Here is a 24,520-nt window from a genome sequence, read left to right on the forward strand (position 1 = left end):
CTAATTCAGTAAAAGTTTTTTTTTTTTTTTTTTTTTATAAAATAAGCATTCTATTTTTCTTAGAATTTATACTTTTTCTGGCATTATATGCTAAAAATATCTTTAATACACAAATTTTATTTTTAAAAAGTAGTTAGCCTAATCAGCTTTGAAAAAATTTAGAAAATGTTATATTTTTAGATGGAATGTATTTATATGTTATGTTTGAAAGCTGTCTATTGAAGAAAAATTTAAACCTTGTTCAACTAATATTTTTTTAAAAATTACACTAAATACTTATCTTATAATTAAAGAGTTATCTATCCACTGTCACATAAATATTCAGAATGATATTTAATATTTAAAATACATTGAAATACAGAATAAATATCAACACTTGAAAATAAAGATTTTTCCTCTAAGAAGTTTTGGTTACATATGTTTCAATTTAAAGTTATATAATTATTAAATTTTCTAAATAAAGTTAAAAATTTGTAACAAAAAATTTTTAATTGTCAAGTTTAAATTATCGTTTTGCAAAAATTAGGACTAAGGTAATTTAAATATTCAAAAGAAAAAGGCACAATAGCGACTCATTTTTTTTAAAATTCCATTATATAAAATATTCATCTTTGATAATACAGTACAGTTTGATAGTAACATCAAATTAAAAGTTAATTGCTTATAGTTCAATAAAAAAATTCCTTTTACAAGAAAATTTAAAAGAGTTTAGATTTATAACTCATACTTCAAACTATATAATATATAATGTGGAGTTTACCATATGTATAATTCCAACAATGTTTAATAGCAGATTTGAAGAAATGAAGTTCATTTAAACCATGTTCTGCCATTTAAAACTGAATACAATCCTTTTTATAAACATTTTTTCCATTCAGCTAATTAATTAATTCTTAATTAATGTAAAAAAAAACAGCAGTTTAGTTGAAAATTTTTCATTTAAAGTCTAAGCAATCAAAAATAATTAACAATTAGTAAAAACAAATAAATTACAATCATTGGCCAAAAGAAATATTGAGCTTATTTGGTATTTATTTACAAATATATAAAAAATACATTCATAATTCAGAAGTATTTGAATTATAAAAAGAATGCTGAACACAAAGTTAAAATTTATTTTTAAACTTTTGAACAATGAGGAAAGAATAAAACAGAATAAACTCTCGAACTCTAAAAATACTATTCTAAGAAGGGAACATAAATTTGAATCTTTATATGATTTAGCAAAAATTCACTATAAAATCCTAACATAACACAGAAGTGGTGACGTCATCATTCTTGTAGATAAATCTAAAGTGCAGGATTTCATTTCACCTTGTCCAGAGCATCCATTAGATCAAAATAGTGAAATAAGTTTTGTTTGTATGGAAATTATACATTCTGCAGTCACACGATGGTTTCATGAATGGTAATATACAAAATGCCAAGCTTAATATAAAATATACAAACAATAATACGTTTAAAACGTTCGAAATCGTTATGATGGTTACTTGCTCAGCAAGCTCTGTTTAATATCAGTAACACTAGTCTTTGGTACATACGAGTTGAAAATGTTGACTTATTTCTCCCATTTGTTGGAATGAGAATTGACGTATGAAAAAGTTCAGCTTCACGAGCTTTCGAAATCGTTCATTATTTTGAAGTCGTACACCACTTTCGACCGGCGAAGTTATGGAGCATCAAAGAGCACAAATTAGTCGATCTTTCAACTTATTTGTTGCTTGATCCAGCTGGTAAATTTCGATATTCTTGTGCACACACCCGGCATGTTAGGCTCAGCGCAGCCGATGCCCCATGATATTATGCCGGCTAAAAACCAACGTCCATCTTCTCTTTTGGCTTGAAGAGGCCCGCCAGAATCACCCTGCCAATAAAAGAAGAAAATGTATATTTTATCATTAAGTTGAATAATCTATTAGGGAACAGCAGGAAGACGAGATTTCACAATTATTTGGGAATGATATGGTGAGTGTTTTTGGCACAAGGTCAAATGCAAAATATAGCAAAATAATGCGAACATGCGCCAAATATAAGTTTGATTAGAACGATAGAAAAAGCTACTACATTAAAATCAGAACATAAGTAAAAGAACTATTTCACTGGTATAAAAGTTAATCCATTTCGATTAAAACTAACAATAATTAATGGTAAAATTTCAAATGCAGTGAAAAATGTCTATGGTTTTGAGAAGAATCAAAAAGGTCAGAGTGGTGTTTTTCTCCAATTTCTAAATATTTCTTGATGGTATGAGGTTTAGAAAATAATTTTTAAAGTTTTCTAATTTAACTCGATATTTAATTCCATTCATTTTAATTTCTATCTGTCAGAAATCAGTCCTTTTATTAGGGAGTTTTTAATGAAATGCTCTGAAATTATTTATTATGAACGGAATTTATTAAAATAGTATATAAAACGACGTAAAAATAGTAATCAGCTTTATAGCTTTAAATCCTAACAGTAAATATGTACTCTTTAAACTTTATTTGGCGTAACAAATAATCGTATCAACAACAACAACTCACGAATAACTTTCACTTACACCTTAAAACTTTTTAACTGCGGGAGACGCAAATAAAAACGTAGTTATCAAGTATATTAAACTCAAGAAGTTTCGAAAATGAAAACATTGATTATTCGTGCATTCACTGTCAAAGCAATAATACACAAATTTTCAACAAAAGAAATTGATATATTTTTAATCATAAACAGTGTCATAGTTAAAAGGTTTATATATATATTATATATATATATATATATATATATATATATTCAAATTGTAAATCAAGATCCATCATATAGGGGCTCTTATAATTAAGCATTATACACTATATAAGCGTTCACTTTAAATACGTCAATATTTCAAGGTTATTAAAGGTTCGACCAATAAATTTCATTTAATTTGAAACTTGTAGAAATTTGAAATTTGCTTAATATAATTTTATCTTCCGTCCATTTCATTTCATAAAATCTAACTTCCTATCACTGCAATCTAAGTTAAAATATTTCATTTCGAAGAATACTCCAAAAATCTGATAACATTTCTTTATTTAAAGTCTTATTTTTTGCATTGCAAATTTCACATAAACGCGTAGTAAGACATTTACTTCAATAGATAGGCAGATTATTTATATCACTGAACTGCAGAAATCTGACTGACCTGACATGAGTCCCTTCCGCCTGCTTCATATCCAGCACAAAGGAAAATGTCTGGTATGCTTTCCTGTCGTCCGGCCGTTTGGAACATTTTCTGACATTTCTCGTTACTGATAATTGGCACTTGCACTTGCTGCAGCTTCGATGGTAAGGTTCCTCCTAAAAAATAAGCAATTTATCATTTAGCTCGAGTTAATTTAAGTACCAATAAATGTGTACAAAATCATAAGACAATAGTATTAAATATTATTACGGCGTATTGCGGAAAGTTCACAATATTGCAATATTGACAACGGGATAACTTACAATTTGAGAATAACATCTTACTATTGTAATATTCGAGTCATTTGAGAAAAGAATGTTTTGAAAAATTGATTTTCAAAATGAAATGTAAATTATGGCAAAGCATTGCATTTTTAACTGCATGGGTTTAAAACTTAGAGGTTGAAACAAACTTTAATTGTCTAATTCTACTTGACAAATTATGACAAAGTAATACGAGAGTTTCTTCATTCAAATAATAAAATTTCATCCGGTATATTGCTAAAAGAGATCAAGTTGAAAGAAAAAAAAGAAATAAATTTATTCTTGCTGATTTAAAAAGTCATCACTAACAGAAAAAACAAAAGTACATGAATGCATTGTCAGTACATTGTCGATACACAGTATATACGAATGCATTGTCAGTACATTGTCGATATACAGTATATACGAATGCATTGTCAGTACATTGTCGATATACAGTATATACGAATGCATTGTCAGCACATTGTCGATATACAGTATATACGAATGCATTGGCATTGTCAGTACATTGTCAATATACAGAATATATGAATGCATTGTCAATACTTTGTCAGTATACAGTATATATGAATGCATTGGCATTGTCAGTACATTGTCAATATACAGAATATATGAATGCATTGTCAATACTTTGTCAGTATACAGTATATATGAATGTATTGTCAATACATTATGGTATATGTAGTATGTATTACATTTACAATAATATGCATAATCATTTTTCTTGCCGAAATGGCATTTTACAAGCATAAGAACGCATTAACTACTTCCACTTTTAACTTCATTACGCATTAAACAAATCATTATACATATTTGATATTTCGACTCCTGATGAATTTAGCTAAGCCTGTTAGTTTTAATCATCAATAACATTAAAAAATATAATTGCTGAACAAATCTTTATTATTAGCGATTATGTTTCAGTATAAATTTTTTTCTTCTTAATTAAATTTAAAACTATGCTGTATTTTATTTTATCATTGTTTGCTATTGTAATAAAACATTACAGCAATACACATGTATAATTCCACAATATATTACATTTCTGATACAGTTTTATTTTGCTATTCAGTTTGTCAGCATCTTCAAAATATTTCAAGTTAGAATTTTAAACACAGAAGAAGAATACATGTTGATTACAGGAGAAGAAATAAAAATGAGCAGAAATTCACCTTCGCTGAGCCTTCCCCAACCTGTGACGGTGGCATTCCTTCCAACGAAAGATTCATCTTTTGTGGGAAGACAGATGGGCCTGACATGGGCCTGCAAGACGAGGGGCGCGTCGAGCTTGACGAGGGCCAGGTCGTGCTCATACGTGAAGAAGTTGTAACGGGGATGCACCACTTTTTTCTCCACCCCACGCTCCTGGAAGGGTGCTGGTTCCTGCACTGTGGAAAAGTCGTACTCGCCCACACGGATGCGGATCTGCGACTTCAGAAGACTGTCGAAAGAAAAAACGCATTTATGTTACTCCCTCAGAGAAAGATTAGAAATATTACCAATAAAAATAGGTAGAAGAATTGAAATATTACCAACCATTAAAAAAATTGTGGTACCGGATTCATTAGATTTAATCTTGAACAAAACTCAAATGTTGTTGCAATAAGCCCCCTCCTTTTTGTTCATAGGTGTACAGCAACCATTAAAGTGTCAAAGTTTCATTGCCTCCCCTAACTAATCTGTGATATCTCTGTCTGCTGGCTTATTCTAACTTTCGCTTCTTAGCAAATCAAAGATGGATATAATTATCTCTAATGGAAAACGATAAAGATAGTTCACCTCATGAGCATGCCAAAAATGTGTAACTTATTTTAGAATGACTTCAGAAGATGAGAAAGCACTTTCCCCTTTATTCTATGAAGCAAACTTTTCTATATGGTATTTGAGATTTTATGATTTCTTTTGTTCAGTAATCTAAATGTTAACAAATATAAGAATATTAGAAGACTGTCAGAAACGATATACAATCCCATTTCAACATCTACATCCACCGTGCAAGCCATTTCGACTGCTAAAATAGTTTTCATTAATAAACGAAATATCGTTACTAACGCAATTTCTTGTTAACACATTCACTAAGGTGAATCAAGTCTGATATTTAGACTAATTAGATTCCTCTTTTTTACATCTGTAGGATAAAAAATGTGTTTAAATAGATAGTAGGTCTAAATCGTAGGTAATCTACGCCACAATCAGCATCTTAGATTTTATAAATAAGTAACACTGAATAAAATAATTATACAGCATTCTGAGTAGCAAAATTTAATTTTTCTGTGCTTTCTGTTTCACTAAATTGTCAAACATATTCGTTTCGAAAAAAAATACCACCATATTTTGATGCATTAAAAATGAGTTTCTGTTAGGGCCAGACATTTTCTATGTATTCTGTGAATTACTATAAATTTGTCTTTAACATTACGGTGAGCATTGGCATTATGATGTGTGTGAATACATACTAGGACATCCGATGGTTGTAATTTATATTTATTATAATTTATAGGGGGATATTTATTGTAATTTATAGGGACAAATTTTTGAATTGGTAAATCAGTAAACTGTAATCATCCGGATCGTCTCACATATCATATGTTCTGAAGAAAGAATAAGTTATTAAAAACAAATTATGTGTACAATAGTCAAGGATTACTATGGAGAAGCATTAAAAATTAATTTTCCCTTCCAAATATATAATGCAGTTGCAATATCCTACTTCAAAAACAAATAAAACAGCATTTTGAGCATTATTTTGTAATTAAAAGTGTGCGAGTTCAATATATAAACATTAAAAAACACTTAAAATATTTAATAATTTAATAATAGTTTTTGAATAAGGCTGGAATAAGAATTAAACATTTGTGAAGTTTAAAATATAAAATCTTACTCGTCTACACAGTGGGCCGCTGTTGCGATCCAGTTGGCATTAAGAATAGCACCACCACATCTGTGAGTACTGGCAAAGCCAAAAAATGAAGATCTTCGCACAGATACCTAAAAACCAACAGAATTTGTTTGCATCAACAGGTTTATTAAACATTAATCAAAGTTCATTCATTTCTCTGTATTTGGTCTTATGAAATAATTAAATTTTCCAATCATCTTCCCCAAAACCCTAATCATAAGTTAATATCACTTTTATCAAGTAAATTAAATATTTAAAACTGAATACTGTGCAGCAAAAAAAATATAAAAAATAGCTATGCAACTATTCAACTAGAAATAAGATATTGGCATATTACTACACTTAGAGTAATATACTTATTTTACTATTATTATTAATCATTTTATATGTGGAACATAATTTTATTTTTAATTTTATGAAAATTCCCCAATTAAATAACTATAAATTGTTTTAGACATTTGATAGTTGATGAATATGGAGGATAATGGGTAAATACAGATTTAATATCAAGGAAAAAAACTGAGTTTCTGTTTGGGTTCCAAAATATGGAAGTTTATGTTTTAAATTTTTTTTTACATTATCGGAAAATTACATTATCAAATCTATTTTTTCAAACTATTTGAATTAAATTGCCGTGGTTCAATAGATTTGCAGGTTTTGAAGTTAATCTATTTTTAAACACAAAGTATTGAGATGTCCTATGCCTTTCTCTTGAAAATACAAATCGCTAAATTATGTTACTATTTTAATGATAAAAAAAAGAAAAAAATACTACGCTGCTTAGCCATTTTCGTATTTATCTTTATTTGAAAATAACATTTCGTTTTTTATTGAACAGAAAAATTAAAAAATCACTGTTTCAATAGATTAAAACAAAATGCAGGTACATACTTGCCAAGGCCATTCTCCAAACGAAGAATGTGTACCACCAACAACTTTACTCTTTGGGAAAGGTGCCGGAATACCGCATTCTAAAAAAATAGAAAAGACCCTCTTAATCTGATACAGCAAGGATATTAAAATAAGTTTAAAATGTTCTCGAATTTGAATGATTTAATCTGCAATTAAAAGAGTGACACAGTTCACATTTAGGTCAGAACTGACTCCATTTTCTTGGATATATGAATATTTGGATATATGAAAATTTGTCTTATAAAATTCATGAACTTTTAACCAAGCATAGGACCCCCGGACTGCTATTATTTCAACTCCTGCCTCACTTGAGAAAACTCAATACATTTATTTCAATTCAGTTATTTATTGTCCAATTAAGAATTTTAAAAATGCTTCCTTAATGAAGTTTTATTTTGAAATTACAATAGGTTTGTTATAAAATGGAATTCTTTTCAAAAGTGGTTGAATTATATTCTCACTTTCATGATTTTTTTTCTCAAAATGGTAATTTTTTTCTTCGGTGATCTAAAACTACATTAAAATAATTTATGTTAGAAATCAAAAATTCAAAGTTAACGATCAAAATCCCTACTTTTTATAATAAAATATCCAAATTAGCGGAAACTCAAATATATGTTTTAGTTAGTGTCAAATAAATGTTAGTGTTCATCTTAACTAACGTATTATAAGAAGGAATTCAAGTTTAGTAATGCATTTAAAATAAAGACAATAAAATTTATATAATACAGCAATTATATAAAATTATGTAATTTCATTAGTAGTTCACAATTATTCAACTAAGAAAATTCACCCAGTTTATACAATAAGTTTATATTGTCAAGTCATTAGAAATAATTAAATGTCCCATAAATAAAATAAAATTAAAAATAGTCTCAAAACTGGAAAGTTTTTTAAAAATGCTTTCCTAAAACTAGCTTCCGTGAAGTTCAGACTAAATGTAGGTTTATAAATTTTTAATATAAAATTGAAACAATTTACCTCAAGGTTAAATTAGTACCGAAACCTTATCCCCGATACCGATACAAATACGCAAGTAGAGGTGTCGTTTTTGATTGATAATGAGATTGAATGTTTTTTTTAATAAAAACATTCATTAGGAACAAGAAAACACTTTACATTGTAGAGTAGTTTAGACCACGTACATTCGCTTTTACTTAATTTATTATTTTGAAACAAAATTATGTTTTAAATATAATTACTTTTGAATATAACTACTTGTTTTTAAAATTTGCACAATAATTTTCAGACAGATGATTTAGAGACATAGCAATTCTTTTATGATAAAGAAAATCGTTTTGGAGACATTCATCAATATAGCTAAATATTATAATTTGCCACAGTTTATATTTAATGATTAATTTTGGTAAACATTTAGCTTTTTGTTACCAAAATTATAATTCCTATTCTTTTTTTAATTGCTAAGGTAGCATTTCAACAGCTAGAAATTATCTTGCCTGATGGGGGTGTTTTAAAAAATCTTGAAAATACAAGGCCGCACTTTAAAATTTTATGCTTGCCAACTTAATCACTTTCAATAGTGTTGCATATAGTATTTGATTATCAACCAGACAGAAGCACTATTGAAGGGTACTTCGCTTACTCGTATTGCAATATAAAAATAGTGCTAATTTACCCGAAAAGTCATCTGTTGGCGGTTTCTTCGTTGTCTTCACCACCAGCTGCGACGTCGAGGCCTGAGCCATGAATGATGATGATGCGAAAGGCCTGCCTATTGTGCTCGGCTTCGGGCTCTCCGTCGGTGACAGACTAGTGCCAACTGTCAGTGGTCGCGTCGTCATGAGTTCGGGCCGCTTGGTCACAACTGTAGATTGGACAACAGGTGGTTTGACTTTGGGAGGCGGTGATGTCGAGGACACATTTTTCGAAACCGAGCCTGAAGCCCCTGGCACAAAGTTGTCTTCTTCTCTAGGTAAAGCACAGCACGCACCTACCAGAAATCGGTCAACGCAGGGCCCGATCTGTACTCCGTCCTGCTTGATGCACTGCCATACGAACATGCAAGTCCCTTTGTCGCCCATGGCGTTGGTGCAGGACTCTGGTCGTATTTTGATGGCAGCAGCTGTCGATTAAATGTATTAATTAGGAATTAATTGATATTTTAGTTTTCTGAAAAAAATTAATATGCCAAGAGACTATAAAAGTTTTAAAGCAGTTTTTTTCTAACTGGTGATATGCATATTCATCATTAATGTACAAATCTTTCAGACAAACACTAGAAATTGTTAGTAATGATATAATAAGCTGCATTTTTATATTAATATTTACACAATTTTTTTTTTATTGCAATGCGTTGTGACATCTATAACATGTGATTATTTCTACATAAAATTCGAGGTATGAAATTTATAGCTGATTTTAACAACAGCCAGTGCAGTGCCCTTGTTTTAATAGGTGACAAAATTACATTTGCTACCATAATTTTTATTTTTCCAATCAAATTTTAAGCATCTCGCGTTATTTAATGGTTACTTGCACCATTCAGCAGAATATTATTGACAAGGTTTTAAAACAAACTTTTAAACATAAGTGACTTTGCTTGCATCGGAATTTAACAAGGCTAATAAATAAGTTGTAATTATACATTTTACAACTCATTCACTTTGGCTATCATTGATTATTATTAATAGAACTATACAATTAATTTTTGTAAAAATTGAGACCAGAACCCTAAATTCTATCGGAAATAAATTCGTGATTTGTAAAATAATGACTAATCTAAATAATAATAATAATAAGCAATTTCATGTAAGAAAATTTTCAGGAAACAAACTTGTTTTGTTTGTAAGTATCAGATTAAAATTGCACACAATTCATAATCACAAAATATCCACTATTTTAATATTGATAATTTCCTATTAAAATTTCCATCTTTACTTATATGCATAAAATGTGGTCAAAGAAATACGAATACAACATAAATCAAATTCATATAATAAAGTTTAAAAAAATTCATAAACTTCATTATCTAATAATTTAATCGGGAGTTATGAAAAGTGACGCTTTTAATTATTGAAGAAATATTTACTATCAATATTAGTTTTACTGATAATGACGAATCATTACCAACGACAAAAAGAATTTACATGTTTAATTCTGTTAATATTTCCAAGATTCAATAATCCTTTATTAATATCTCTTGAATCTTATCTAAAGGTTTCTTTTGTGAATGCATAGATGTCAGCACCAAGCAACCATAAGTGATATTTTGAGTTCCGCCGCTAGATGGCAGCACGACTTTTAAACACTAATTTACAATTCAAATTTACCATACCTATACTTCCGACAGCAACAAGGATGAATAGCATGTAGTATGTCAAAATGCATGATGTCAATCTTCTTTGATAACTCATCGTAGAACACGGGCGACTCTGAAATGATAAAAAAAATAATTAAAATTCCTATAATTCAAAAGATAGCTTGCTTTAGAAATAAAGAACTACTCATGAAAGCCAAAATTTGAAAGACATTTGGGAGTTTTTTTGTATACTAGTCTCTTTATAGTTTAAAGAGAAAAATATGTAAATGGATATATTTGATGAAATTATGTTCGATTTCATTAATATATATCTCTTGATTAGGATTCGTCCCCCTCCCCCGAATTTCATAAAACGATATTTTATCTACCAGATTAAAGATCATTCTAATCGATAAAAACATTAATACCATTAAGATGATACACATTTAATTAGAAACTTCAACAAAAAAAAACTGAAAAATTAGAACAAATTGAATATTTAAATTTCGGAAGAAAAATTAGAATGGTTGAACTATGTTGGCTACGTCATCGTAAATATTACGAAATCCAAACGGAAAAAAAGTTAATAAAAATTCATACATAAAAATTACAAAATTGTTTTATTTTCCCTCAATGTTCTAAGTAAAGCATGAAGGGTTGACTGAATGCAATATACATGATCCGTGTTTTCTTTCCAATTCAAAAATTAAAATTTAGAAGAGCCGTTTCCCTAAAGCGATATTGTTCACAAATCAGTTAAATTTAAATAACAATATTTTTTAAATAAAATATTCATTCTAATAATAAACAAATAAAAAGAATTGCAAATTTTAAAGTTAACTTCATAGACCGAGAATTTGATTTGGATTTCTATCATATTATTGGAGATTTAAACATTTAATTATGTGCTTTTGAAATTGCAATTGGGCTTTTCTATAATATTAGTTATTAAAAAAAATCAAATATCTTTAATCACTTGGTACTTTTAAATTTCTAGAAATGTTAAAAAAAAAATGGAATCGAATTATTTCTTTTCAGTGAAATCCTGTTAAGAGGACAAAATCAGATTCTATATTTGCGAAAAGATTACGAAAAATGAAAATGTTGATCCCATGCGGAAGTAACCGATGCTCTGCTTCCTATCCTCTGCATACAGGAAGAATATCCGATAACCGTGGGATGACTAGATTGTCGCCAAAAGCGAACTTGCGCGCTCGAGATTCAAAAATGTTTTACACGTGCACGGGAAATATATTGAGTAACAACAAGTGTATGAGCGTAGCGAATGTCAGAGCAGTGAGATATTTCATTGCCATCTCGTAAGTACAAAAAATGGAGTAAGGGGAAGCTCCAAAGTTGAAGAAAAATAGGAGAGTTTATCAAGAATATAATAAGAATAAAATAATAGATAGAAGAATATAATAGATAGAAGAATATAATAAGAATAAATAATAGAAGAGTCGATCAAGAATATAATTAAAGAATAGAAGAGTCGATCGAGAATATAATTAAATAATAGAAGAGTCGATCGAGAATATAATTAAATAATAGAAGAGTCGATCGAGAATATAATTAAAGAATAGAAGAGTCGATCAAGAATATAATTAAAGAATAGAAGAGTCGATCAAGAATATAATTAAAGAATAGAAGAGTCGATCAAGAATATAATTAAAGAATAGAAGAGTCGATCAAGAATATAATAAGAATAGTTGATCAAGAATAATAATCGAAGAATATTTGAGCAAATAGTTGAATAGAATTATACAATAATCATCCAATATTAAGAATAATGAATTGATTTTTGATAAGAGATGAATTAACCTATTAATATTATAACTCTAAGCTTTAGATGAAAACAGAAACTTGATTTAGAAGGTTTGTTTTCCTTATTTGAAGGGAAAGAACTGTGGAATATATCATGCAGTTATCAAAAAAATTTATTCAATGCAAGCTAAATTAGAACCAATTGCCTTATTATTTTAGTTTTAGAATATATATTATAAACGAAAAAAAAAATCAAAGAGATAGCATTTAATTTTATTTAATTGCAATAAGATGAGTACATCATTAACAAGACAAATATCACTACATTAATCCAAGTATATTTTATAATTATGAGGCATTTTTTAAATGTCAGCTCCATTTATTTCCTTAATCCTGCGAGTTTAAGCTGTAGGAGCTATTTCTTCAGAAATGCTCATTTTCAATGAAACTCACTGATAGTCACCTTCTTTAAAATATTAGAGTATATATTCTAAAACACCTGGAACGTTTACAAAGCAACCTTATTCACTCATCTCAAATAAACAAGTTTATGTATGCACGGAAATTCCCAGTTCTTAAATTTCTCTTTGCAAATAGGAAATTCATTTTACTGCCATCATAAAAGAAAATTTACTTAATAATGGAGTTGAAGTCTTATTTTGAAAAAAAATATTTAAAGAAATATTTTTAAATCGGTATATTGAACTTGTGAAATAATTGGCTTCTTAACATCTTTCAAAAATAAATTTCAGTTTATTACTAAGATCAAGTAAATTCACTTATACACTCATTTCCAACTGCGAAAGGAAGGATAAAAAATAGTTTATTTCCTGCATAACCATAAGCATTTAAATTGTTCTTAATTAGAGCAAATTATATGTTAAAGTGCTTTATAACTTTCAACGAAACCGAATTTTAAGTCAAATTCGGCATAAAGCAAGATTGTCTCAACAGACGGTTTCAAATCTAAACTAAAAGTATCTGATATGTATAAGAAAAAGTATCTACTAGAAGTATCTCGTAGATACTCATAAGGAAAAAAATAGATTATGAACTTAAAGAAATTGTTCATAAATTTATGCTTCTTAATCTGTTTAAAAATACTTTACAGATAATGTATATTGATTAAAGTTTTCTGATCAGAGTAACTGTTGGATATCCCATTGAAGAATATTCCGTTTATGTCACATTTGTATTCTGTTACATTTTTATTTAACTTGCTATGGAAAGACGTTCCATGCACATTGATACATATTTTTTGTCACGTAATCGTCAATGGCGTGCTACACACGTCAGCTGGCAGTTGTCACAGAAATAAAAATGTTCATGGCCAAGATTGTTTGCTGGAACACAGTTTACAGGAGCACAGTCTAAAGTTGAAAATTAATTCATTTAGAAGATATAAAACTTTGCTCGATTTCTATCAGGTATCGAATTGTGAGGCGCATCAGTGAATTTTTTGCCACCACAAGTGGTTAGTTGTATGTAAAAATTAAAGTTTGGGCAAAATTTATGAGTAAAAAATTTTCAGTAACAATATTTAAAAAAGCAGATGTTTCTAAACATCATTATTTAAGCGAATCAACATTGCTGAAGTTCAAACATGTTATGCGACAAATAGCAACATCCTGTTTGTGTTCCACATCAAAAGACATTCCCGAATATACCAAGAATAAAATCTGTTAAATATTTATGAAAGCATTCGAACAATTATTAAGTCAAAAAAGTGTGAATGAGTAAATTTATTTGAAATACTCCATTATAATGCAATATTAATTTGCCCTGATTTTTTTCCCTTTTAAATAATGTTTTCAGTATAGACATGCAATATAAATGTAAATATTATCGGAAAAATTTAAGAAAAAAAAATGCTTACTGAAAACAATTGTGTGTTACTAATACATATTAACTTTTATCTATAATTATCTTCTCATTGAAATTGATATTGTAAAAAAAATTCTTCCCATTAAAAGTTTGCAAATTAATGTTTAAACCAATTTAATTTAAATTGAAGTTTTTTTTTAAATTAATTTTAGTTTCATGTTTTTTTAAAATTTAATACTGATGCATCGAAAGAGAAATTTCAAAAAAAATTTACCGCTCTTTTGTTGAAGTATTTTATGCAGTGACAGCTCCTGCATAAGCGCTGTAGAAATTGCAGTATCTTAAATTTTTAATATAAATAGCAAAAGTTTAATAATATAAATAGATAAGTTTCATTATTCAATATAAATAATGAAACTTAAAATATAATTTTGCGCGCAATATTTTACTCCATTGATAATCTAACAATATTCATCTCAGAACTTTCAACATTTAAGGAAAGTACAGAAAAATGATAAATTTCTTTTTACACAGACTGTCGAAAAGTACTGTTTTTACCGCTGTGTACACGAATGCGTCCTACTTCAAGTTTCAGAAGAAGAAAATACTCTTTCTACCTTTGTAGAGAGAGTACAAGCAAGGTTTTAAGTGTTTAACTATTTTTGAATTACAAATTTGACCCGAAAAGTTTGAATCTAAAGAAAAAGCAATGAGTACTTGCTGATATATATTAATTAGAAAATATTGTGCTGTTAAATTTTGTTCGTAAATTTAACGTAAAATAAGGGTTTCCGGCTTGAATTTGTACATATCTTATAATATTATAATTTTTTGAATTGCTCAGTTACAACTGAAGGAATCTTAAACAGGATAAAGAATACAAGGAAAATTTATCAATAACTTTATTAATCGAGCTTCTAATTAAAGTTAATTAACAATCAGTAATTTGACAATTAACTATTTTGTCAAAAATTCTTTTAATTCAAATTAAATTTAAAGTTAGAAAAGGCAAAATTTAAGTTATACTAAAAAGTATCAGGTTATAATGTATGATAGATTACTGTCTACATATGACTACTGATACATGACTATGATAGATTACTGTCAGTTATTACTGATTTTATAAATCTTTTACATTAAGGTTATATAACAGTAATTTCTATGTTCAAACTTAGCTTTTATGTTTGTGAAAGTTTAGTTTTCATGATTTAATATTAAACAATGTAAATTTTTTGAATAAAATATACAGTTATATCTTTGTTGTGTCGAATAATCTCCATTAATTTTGCTTTAAATACTATCAACATTGAGTTTGAGTTATCTAGCAGAATAACATATCAAACATCTTCAAGTTTACATGTAAAATAAAGACAGAAAAATTAAATACCGTTAAAATACGAAAAAAAGTTGGAATACATTTAGAAATATTTTTGAAGTTAAAATGAATTTCAAATACACAGATATTTTTTTTTTGTTTCACAGGTAATTTAAATTGCAATGTATACCAAAATATTTATTTATGATGGTAGAAAAAGAGTGAAACTCTGTAATTAAGTAGATATACTATATGATCAAAAGTATTCAGATATTTCTAGATTTACAATTTTTTTCGAATTTCTCTAGAAAGGATGAGCGAAGTGAAAAAACTAGGCTTACTCCGTATCACAGAAAGCTGATAATGGTTTTGAATATTCTACATAAACTATAATAAGCTGCATAAATAGAATGGGTTAATGGAATATTTTAAAAAGAATAATGCTTGAATATTGCAATAATATTCTTAAAACTATTGGATAAGCTTTCTTTGGAGAGTAGACACCATCAATGCAGCAAAATATGGTCCTAATTCATAATAAACGACTTAAATATCCAGAGGCTTTATGTAATTTGACAAATGTATAAATTAATGCTATAAATATTATATTTTTGCTAATATAATTTTTATTTGTGATGTCTAATTTACCACAATTTAAGTTATGTAAAATTATAAGCAAACAATATATCGAGTAGCATAAAAGTTCAAAATAATTATTCGAAGTCTCAAGGTTAAAAATGTTTGTGAAAAATCTTGCATCATTCAGCTTCTCTGGCAGGGAAACTAAATTTCAGCTCATTAAAACATGTTTTTCTGAAAATAAAATTTCTAAATAACACCTGGATTTTCTAAATGAATTTCTCATTATATGTATTTCTAAAATAATAAAAGGACAATATTCTATATTTCAAGTTCATGCAGTTAAAAATTTGTTTTTAACTGCAATTAATTTTCTTGATTATTTATAAAATTTATTTCAGAATTCAGCAACAGGGTTTAATGATAATTTGCTGCATATTTTGCAACTTTCGTATAATTTGTTTGAAAAACCCTCCTTTTTTTTTAAGCTTAAGAATTTACAGAATTATTTGGATTTAAAAAATATACTTATTTTTCCTAAAACGTATATAAATATTATTCAAAATGCATTGCTGAAAAGCTTCAAATCATTAATTGATTTCTGTGAAACAGGACGAGACCGAATTTTAATTCATCCATTTCTGGTCAACCCCACAAGCGTCTTCGTAAACTAATTTTCAATGATAAACGTTAAGCGAAACATTTTTTATATGGTGACAGAAGAAAAAAGTTAAAACAGGAGATTTATAAGAGAAATTAGAAAAAAATGTGTAAATCCACAAGTAACTGGATATTGTTGATTATACAGGAATATATTATAAGGCATATTTTTTTTTTCAAAAATTGTTTTATCAAAAATCTAGATATCAGAACAAGTTATAAAAGAAGTTAACACGATTGAATTGTTTTGACTCAATTGGCATTTTAATCATTCATATTATATTACAACTTTTAATGAATGTTTAAGAATGATTTGTATGATTCATTTTGACTTAGTTTCCTTATATCATTTTCAGCAGCTCGCATATTTACAAATTTTTGTTTTGATATCTAGAATTCTTAATGGAATTATCAAAGTTTTCTAATTTAAGAGCCCAAAATACTTTTTGATGAGCACCTCTTTTCAATTTTCATTTTCTATTTAATATTTAGGAATTATAAAATGTATTAAAGATTAATAAGCATTATGGACTTTTGTAATCAATTTTCTTTCAAACGCATTACCACATAAAATCTCCTACAAAATCGAAATCAATCCATCATATTTTAAGCATTTATAATATTACAATATTGTTTCGTCATCGGAATACTCGAAAGTACGGAATTTGAGGATATTATATCATAAAGAGGATGAAAAATGGACTACATTTCTGGAATCGCGAAAGAATGCAAGTTAAATAAAAACGTAGAAAAAAATGTAAGATTGGTTTACTGCACAGCTGAAAAAAAATCATGCTGAAAAGCATTCCATTGGAAAAAAATATCAAAGAAAAGTAATTTAACAAGCACATGTTAGATTATGACATTAAAAAAATGTAATGGTAGTAAGTAGATTTTTTGCTCTTCAAATTAAAAAGAAAAACGTGTCAGGTCTACGGCGTTCCGAAGAAATCAATCAGTTTGACAATCTCCACTTTGAGCCAGGTCATTGGTGAATGGAAGCGGCTAAAGACATGTCAAGACATAAGAATTTGAGAAATGCGGAAGAACAGCATTTTTATGATGGAAATATTTTATTTCGACATAAAAATCTTTTTACCTCAAATATCATTAATATCTTCCGAAACAAAAATTATGTCTTAAGAGAGGCAAATTTCGAATTGTCAAGTTATCAATAAAGTAAAGAAACAATGTCTCTACAATTTTCTGAACTGCTTTTTCATGTCAACCTAAAATTACGAAATACAAAAATTGTTTGTTTCCTGAAAATGTCATTTCTTTAAGAAGGAAAATTATACATATCAATATACTTACGGCCTATATTGTAATTTACAATAAATTGACGAACGTGATTTTCCCATAATGTCCTATAAAAATACAAGACTTTTTTCCTTGATTTAATCAACTTTAGCTATATATACACTAACAAAATATAATTAAAATTGCACCGAAGTAAATTTTATTAATATTAGTATTTGTTGTCTTTTGGGACCAATTTAAGTCGCCGGGGATATTTATGTTTAATTTCTGTTAAACAGTTATATCTAAATTTCATGTCCATGATTCTATCAACTTGCTAGACATTAAAGTCTTGTTATTTTAATTGTCTATAACATATGCTCTGTGTATTATGTATATGAATCATTTTAAGGGATATTAATCCCATAAAATCATGGCACTATTAAAAATGTATATTTCAGATTCGTCTACTTTAATTTTCGCAGTATTGTAAATTCTTTCTTAATCGTCAAACTACACAAATATTAAGCAGAAGTCTTCTTTGGCTTCCAATGATCAAAGAAAATCATGCTTTTAAATATATGATTCAACTAGGAAAAAAGCTCAATTTTTAGAACAAAAGTGTAATCTACTGTTGAAAATCAAGCAAAAGTTTAAAAAATTGCATAAATTCAGCAAAATATTTATGACTATTAAATTAATATCGGAAGTAATTTCAGAAAAACGACAAAATCGAGGTTAATTTTTAATAAATTAAAATTCTAATTAAAATTTCCAGAAATCGCTCCGAGTTCAACATTTATTCTATCTAAGTTATATGTATCAAAATAAGTTATAGGTCAAACGGCCTGACCTTTAGAAGCGACCATCCATCCATCTCTATCAAACATGTTTACTGTTTGTACAGATTTACGCATTAAACATATCCAATTGTAATAAACACCGACATGTCAGTGAAAGGAATTTAACAGGTGGTCTAATTCATATCAAGATTGCTTCGCTGATTAAATCTTTCAATTCTCTCGTTTTATTCAGCGTTTATTCACGTTATTATTTATTCAACGTTTATTCACGTCATTATTTATTCAACGTTTATTCACGTTATTATTTATTCAACGTTTATTCACGTTATATATTTAGCTTAGAGAATTCATAACAATTTTCACAATAAACCAATATGCCAATTTCACTTAATTCGTAATGAATTAATTCGTAATGTTCATACGCGCATATGGATGAATGGGCCTGACAGCTTTTGATCTGCCCAGTTTTGATAAAAGTCAAATAATAAATTTCATCTGTATCGTCGTCCATTTGAGTTATTACATTCACGGAATTTTTTTTTTAGGTAGATACCTATAAGAAGACTTTTTATTGAATTGGTTCTCATAACAAGAATTCGGGAAAATTTCTTCAACTCTTCACAAATTATGATCCCTAAAACCCCAAAACAATCCGTTCAAAAGTTTATACATATAATTCTTTCCCACGTTAACTTGTGACTAGGATAACTAGAGTAATTTTGTTTGGATTTTAACTGGCTTGGAATATGCTATAAATGTAAAAATCTTGGAGGAGTTCGTAAATGGTCCATCTAGCTTAAAGTGGGTGGAAATGGCGAGGGTTTGAAATTTTCATTTCATTATAACTTTCTTAATATTGAAGATAGGAAAATAAATCCAATTAGCCACATTTTTGCCTCATTAAAACAAAACTTCAAATGCAAAAGTTTTCGATAACTGCAATATCTTAGAAGTTAGGGGCTGAGAAGTAATTTTCAAGAGATAGTATTGACTCTTTCCATCAATTTATGCTGGCAAATAGTAACTAAGATGTAAAGGAATCTATCCACCTTTGCCTGCCCACTTGCCAAGAGGATTTTTTTTAAAATTCGGAGAGGTTTAAAAGATGAAAATTCATTAGAATCTGGAAATCAAATTTGACAACTAAAATTATTTTCTCTTTATGCACTTGCCATGCGAAAAAAACACATTTTTTTATTAAATTACCAAGAAAAAAAAGTTCCTTTCTGGCCTTATTTACTAATTCATTCTATCGTGCATACTGACAAATATATTATAATTGCAAAAAAGTTTACAATTATCTTGTTAAAGATGCTTAAAAATAGTTAGCTGGGAAAATCGAGCGTTATTTGAACTAATCGTGCACGTTATTTCTCGCGTTTTGGTATTCACGAACAGTGGAGGCTTTTCTTTCGTTCTAGCTGAAAGACTTCTGCAAGTGATACCGTGAGAATTCAATTTCGCACTTTTTGAAAAAAGCCCATTCACACGCAAATGTGGGAGTCGTGCCGTTTTTGTGTGCGAAACGGATTTCTCTCCATTACGAAGAAGACTCGTTTCCCAAAACGGGTAGCATGCAAAAATGGAAGTTTTTTCGTGTGATGGGTGTGTTCCCCTGCAACCTCCTTGGGAAGACACGGAACGATTAGTAAAGTGAAAAGAGAAGCGAAAAGCCGAGAACTTTTGATTTTTTGAAGCATGAAAGATTCCCATGAAAGGAAAATGGTATTCGGTATAGAAATGTCTTCGATGTGAATCCGGTTGCACAGGATCATGAAGCGAATCCTATTGAAGCCTTTTAAATGAAACCGAATTTTACAAGCTGAGAAATTAATTCCTTGAAGCGACAAATCCCGTTTGGGATTAGAAAATGACAGTAAACACATTCCAACACGCTAGAAATCATTCATGGAACGGTTAACCTCGTCCTCCATAAATTAAGAATTGTATAAATCTTTAATGAAACGGTAGATGGATTTTGAATGGTTAAGAAAAAATGTTTATCTCCAGAATCTGGGCGATTTTATTCTTATTACTATTGGATTTAAGGAATTATAAAATTATGGTATTCTCCTTTATCGAATTCTAAACCTATTTTTAATGATATATACATTAGTTTTAATACATTAACCTTTTCCACTCGAATGGTGCCTCTCAGTCACCATTTAAGACGGGGCATCATTTTGACGCTTTATATTTTCATTTTGATTGTTAAAAATACCTACAGAATGGTAAAAAAAACTTATATCAATTTTTCGGGAAAATTCAACTTAACACAACTATATATATGTATATAATTTTTTAGCAATAAACAAACCCTTATATTAAGTGCATTATGCATCGAATAATTTTGCCGATCGCAAAAGGTTAAACAAAATTCGTTTTTTTAGAGTAAAATATTAATATTAATTTTACATACTGTTGTTAATATTCAAAACATTTTTTTCTAACCACAATGCTAATTTTAAAAAATCAGTTTTTAAAACCACTTCTTAAGGTGATAAGAAAATTTTTCGTAATTGTTATACTTTAAACCTACTATGATGGTTCAAACGATACTTTCTGAACTTTTAACAAAAGTTCGTGAAAATAATATCACTGCCATCTGAATTTATTCTTTTTATTAAAAAAAATATCAAGTATATTCTTTGTTATTCACTCCTCTAGTTATTATTTTTCAGAAAAATGTATGTAATTTGGCTATCTACAGCAAGGATCAATTGACCCGTGAAAGTATTTGTACGTATTGCATATTTGTAGGAATGCTTATGTGCTATTGAATTACACAGTTTTGCTGTTTATACAGATTTGAAGAATATTTATGCATTCCAAGCAAACAGAAACGGAAGAAGTGTTGTAGAAGAATCATTGCCACAATTATTTTACGAGCTCATCACTATCTATAAAATAACTGACAAAAAACCCACTAATGTCGGAACTATCCACACGAATAAAAGAATTGCCAAAATTCGAAAAGTAGGGAAAGATAATAAGCAACGTTTTTCATCTAAATTATATAAAACGGTCCATTGTACGTTTACTGTTTACAAAAGTTAGCCAAATAAAAGAGCTGCTTGTATTAAGATCGAAGCATAACACTATAAACATCGAAAAAAATTGATAAACGCATACCTGAAACTATCAGATTCCACATCATAAGCACGAAATTCGGTGTAAATATGACGGATCAGATGGTACGAAAATATTCCGTAAAATCTCGATCGCGATGATGCCTTTGCAGGTATTTTTTAATATCTTGTTATGGATGCAATAAATTCATAGGTATTGTACAAAAAGAACAGCTGAAGTAAATATTACAAGACAATTTTTGTTTAAATTGACCGAAAAACTTGCCGAAGAATATCAACATTTTCAATAAAACGACATCCTGTAAACTTTTGCTATTTCAAGACTGAATTCAGGCATGTGTAAAAAGATTATAATAAGTATTACAAGAAAAAAATAGCAAATATCTGTGTAAAGCGCTAAAATTATATTCGAAAAATTACATAATTTTCAAAAATTGCATTGAAAGTGAATAAGCTTTATTATTTCCAATTTGAAGATTTTTATGTTTCTTCCAATTTAATAAAGCTAAAATTGCTATTTAGAAAAATGTTTTATTTACACCGCTAAATTCAACTAGAAAATGTATTTTTTTTATTATACATCTTAAAAAATATAAGTTTTAAACAAGGGTCATTTGTCCCCTTGTGGTAGAATATATATATGAAATGTCGGTATGTTTAGTGTTAATAAAATTATAAATAGTTTTGAATATTGAAATTTTTTTAAATTGAACAGTTCTAAATGCAGAAGAGAAAAAAAATTCTGATATTTACTTCCAAAAAAGTTTTTCATATAAAACCATAGTTTAAATAAATGAATCGAATTAATTGATATTTAGATTCCGAAAATATTAAACTAATGTGTAACATTAAGAATTTATAAGTCTAAAAATTTCAGAAATAGCATATTTGGAAGCGAATAATAAAATCAATTACAAACTCCTATCTTAACAGGCATCAAATTAAATAAAACTACTTTATTGTAGGATCAGAAAAATTCTTATTTAAGAAATATGAAAGCTTAAATTTTGAATTTAATTATCAATATTTTGCTGTCGGTCGTAGCTCTAAAACAAGTTGGATGTGTTGAAAGGTTGTTTCTCATTTGTGACATTTCCTTGAAAAAAACTATTTTTAATACCAAGCTAGGAAAAAAAGATCATTTGCTCTGGCTTATGCTAATGATTTCAAATAAACCTTTCTGTTGATTTCTCAAAGAAAAATTATTGCTTCCCATAAAACGCTCAAATGTTTGTGCCAATTCAAATTGACAGATTGTGCTCGTCCAGTTAAATTTTGGAAATCTCAATTTTCACTTAAAAACAATTTTAAAACGCATTTTTTATGCGGATTTCTTTCATAAAAAAGTATTGAATAAAATTGTTGTGTAGTAGAGTATTGTTAATTTTATTTTTAGAATTTTAGTTCTGAAACAGTTTTTCTGACGCTAAAAAATTGATTATCGCAAAGTATATTATTTAAAATCCGCATTTGACCTTCAGTCATTTATAATAGGCAATTAATCTAAGGCGAAAACAAATTCTAGAAATTATTGAAATTTCAAAATTAATATATTATATTCAGTATCAAAACTATTACATATAAAGAATGGTATACGAAGATATACAAATGGAATATTTTTCTTGCTCACTGAAGAAATTACACTGTACTGCATTAAGAATTGCTTATAGAGTAGAAATTGTAAAATTAGTAATACGAAATTATGGCTAAAATATTTGTCATGTTACTAAAAATTCACATATAACATTTATGGCAAAAGAAAATATGAATTTATTTTTATGTGTTATTGATTGATTTATATTTAAAAAATTTGAAAATATGTTAGTAAAACAAGTCAATTATGCTAGTCTTGCATTTAAATTTAAACAATTTTAAACGAGCAGGAATTCCAATATATTTCGTAGAGAAATTGCTTGTTACAGTAGAACAAAATGCTCCTAACACAGCTGAAACTCGTTTTCTCAAGTCTTAACGTTTACCAGATATTTTTTTAAAGAATGTGTGAATGGTAGAATGTTCAAAGAATGAGCGAAACCCAATACTCATAAATTATGAAAACTTTTGTTCTATTGATTGCATTATTAACAAACATTAAGGTTTTCTTATTACTACATTTTTTCCACCAATGAACATGCATGCGAACTTTCGGAAATTCAATTTCTACTACGAATAAATACAGTAAAGGATTCTGATAAGGACAAAGTTGCAAGCTTTATGTTCAACTACGAATTAAAGGCAATTTATAAAATTTCAGCTATGCTCTTTTAGTAATTTCAAATTATAGCTAAAAATACGAAAATACAGTTAATATGAAAATCACATCTGGGTTATGTTAACTCAAATAAAATACTTGATTCTCTAACAAGTATTTTTGTTCAAAAATATTTTCATCAACTCATTTCAGAAACTCATTTTTTCATTAATTGATGCAGAGATGAAAGAAATAAAATGCCAACATGGATAAAACCAACAAGCCAGTTTAAATCGAAAAATAAAGCAAAACTTCTGATATCCATCATAATTCCTTAATCATTTCATAATTACAATTTGCTAAATCAGCAATAAATATACAATTCGATTCAAATTAAACATCAGAACTAACTAAAAATATACTAAAAATTTCTTATTTTACTTCCTTCTAAATTGATTTCTATTGAGAAATGTAATCTATGACCAATATTTTTTTGGCCAAGAAAGAGCCAGTGAAGTGTCAAATAT

The 24,520-nt window shown here is 28.1% G+C and overlaps 1 protein-coding gene across 3 annotated transcripts in view; it reads right to left on the reverse strand.

Moving 5' to 3' along the window:
* Positions 1 to 1,080: 1,080 nt before the first annotated feature.
* The window catches only part of LOC129981216 (serine proteinase stubble-like), a 68,004-nt gene continuing 44,564 nt past the window's right edge, over positions 1,081 to 24,520 (reverse strand). For 2 of the 3 annotated variants that reach the window (XM_056091968.1, XM_056091985.1), the window contains 7 exons: positions 10,566 to 10,662; positions 8,907 to 9,353; positions 7,250 to 7,329; positions 6,341 to 6,447; positions 4,632 to 4,900; positions 3,158 to 3,312; positions 1,081 to 1,864 (listed from right to left, as the gene is read on the reverse strand). In XM_056091968.1, coding sequence (XP_055947943.1) covers positions 1,706 to 1,864; positions 3,158 to 3,312; positions 4,632 to 4,900; positions 6,341 to 6,447; positions 7,250 to 7,329; positions 8,907 to 9,353; positions 10,566 to 10,662 — 1,314 coding nt within the window. In that variant the 3' untranslated portion in view covers positions 1,081 to 1,705. The remainder of the gene's footprint in view (positions 1,865 to 3,157; positions 3,313 to 4,631; positions 4,901 to 6,340; positions 6,448 to 7,249; positions 7,330 to 8,906; positions 9,354 to 10,565; positions 10,663 to 24,520) is intronic. The other variant, XM_056091977.1, reaches the window with a different exon arrangement.

Source organism: Argiope bruennichi, chromosome 1 (genome assembly GCF_947563725.1).
Source record: "Argiope bruennichi chromosome 1, qqArgBrue1.1, whole genome shotgun sequence".
In the NCBI taxonomy this organism is placed as follows: domain Eukaryota; kingdom Metazoa; phylum Arthropoda; class Arachnida; order Araneae; family Araneidae; genus Argiope; species Argiope bruennichi.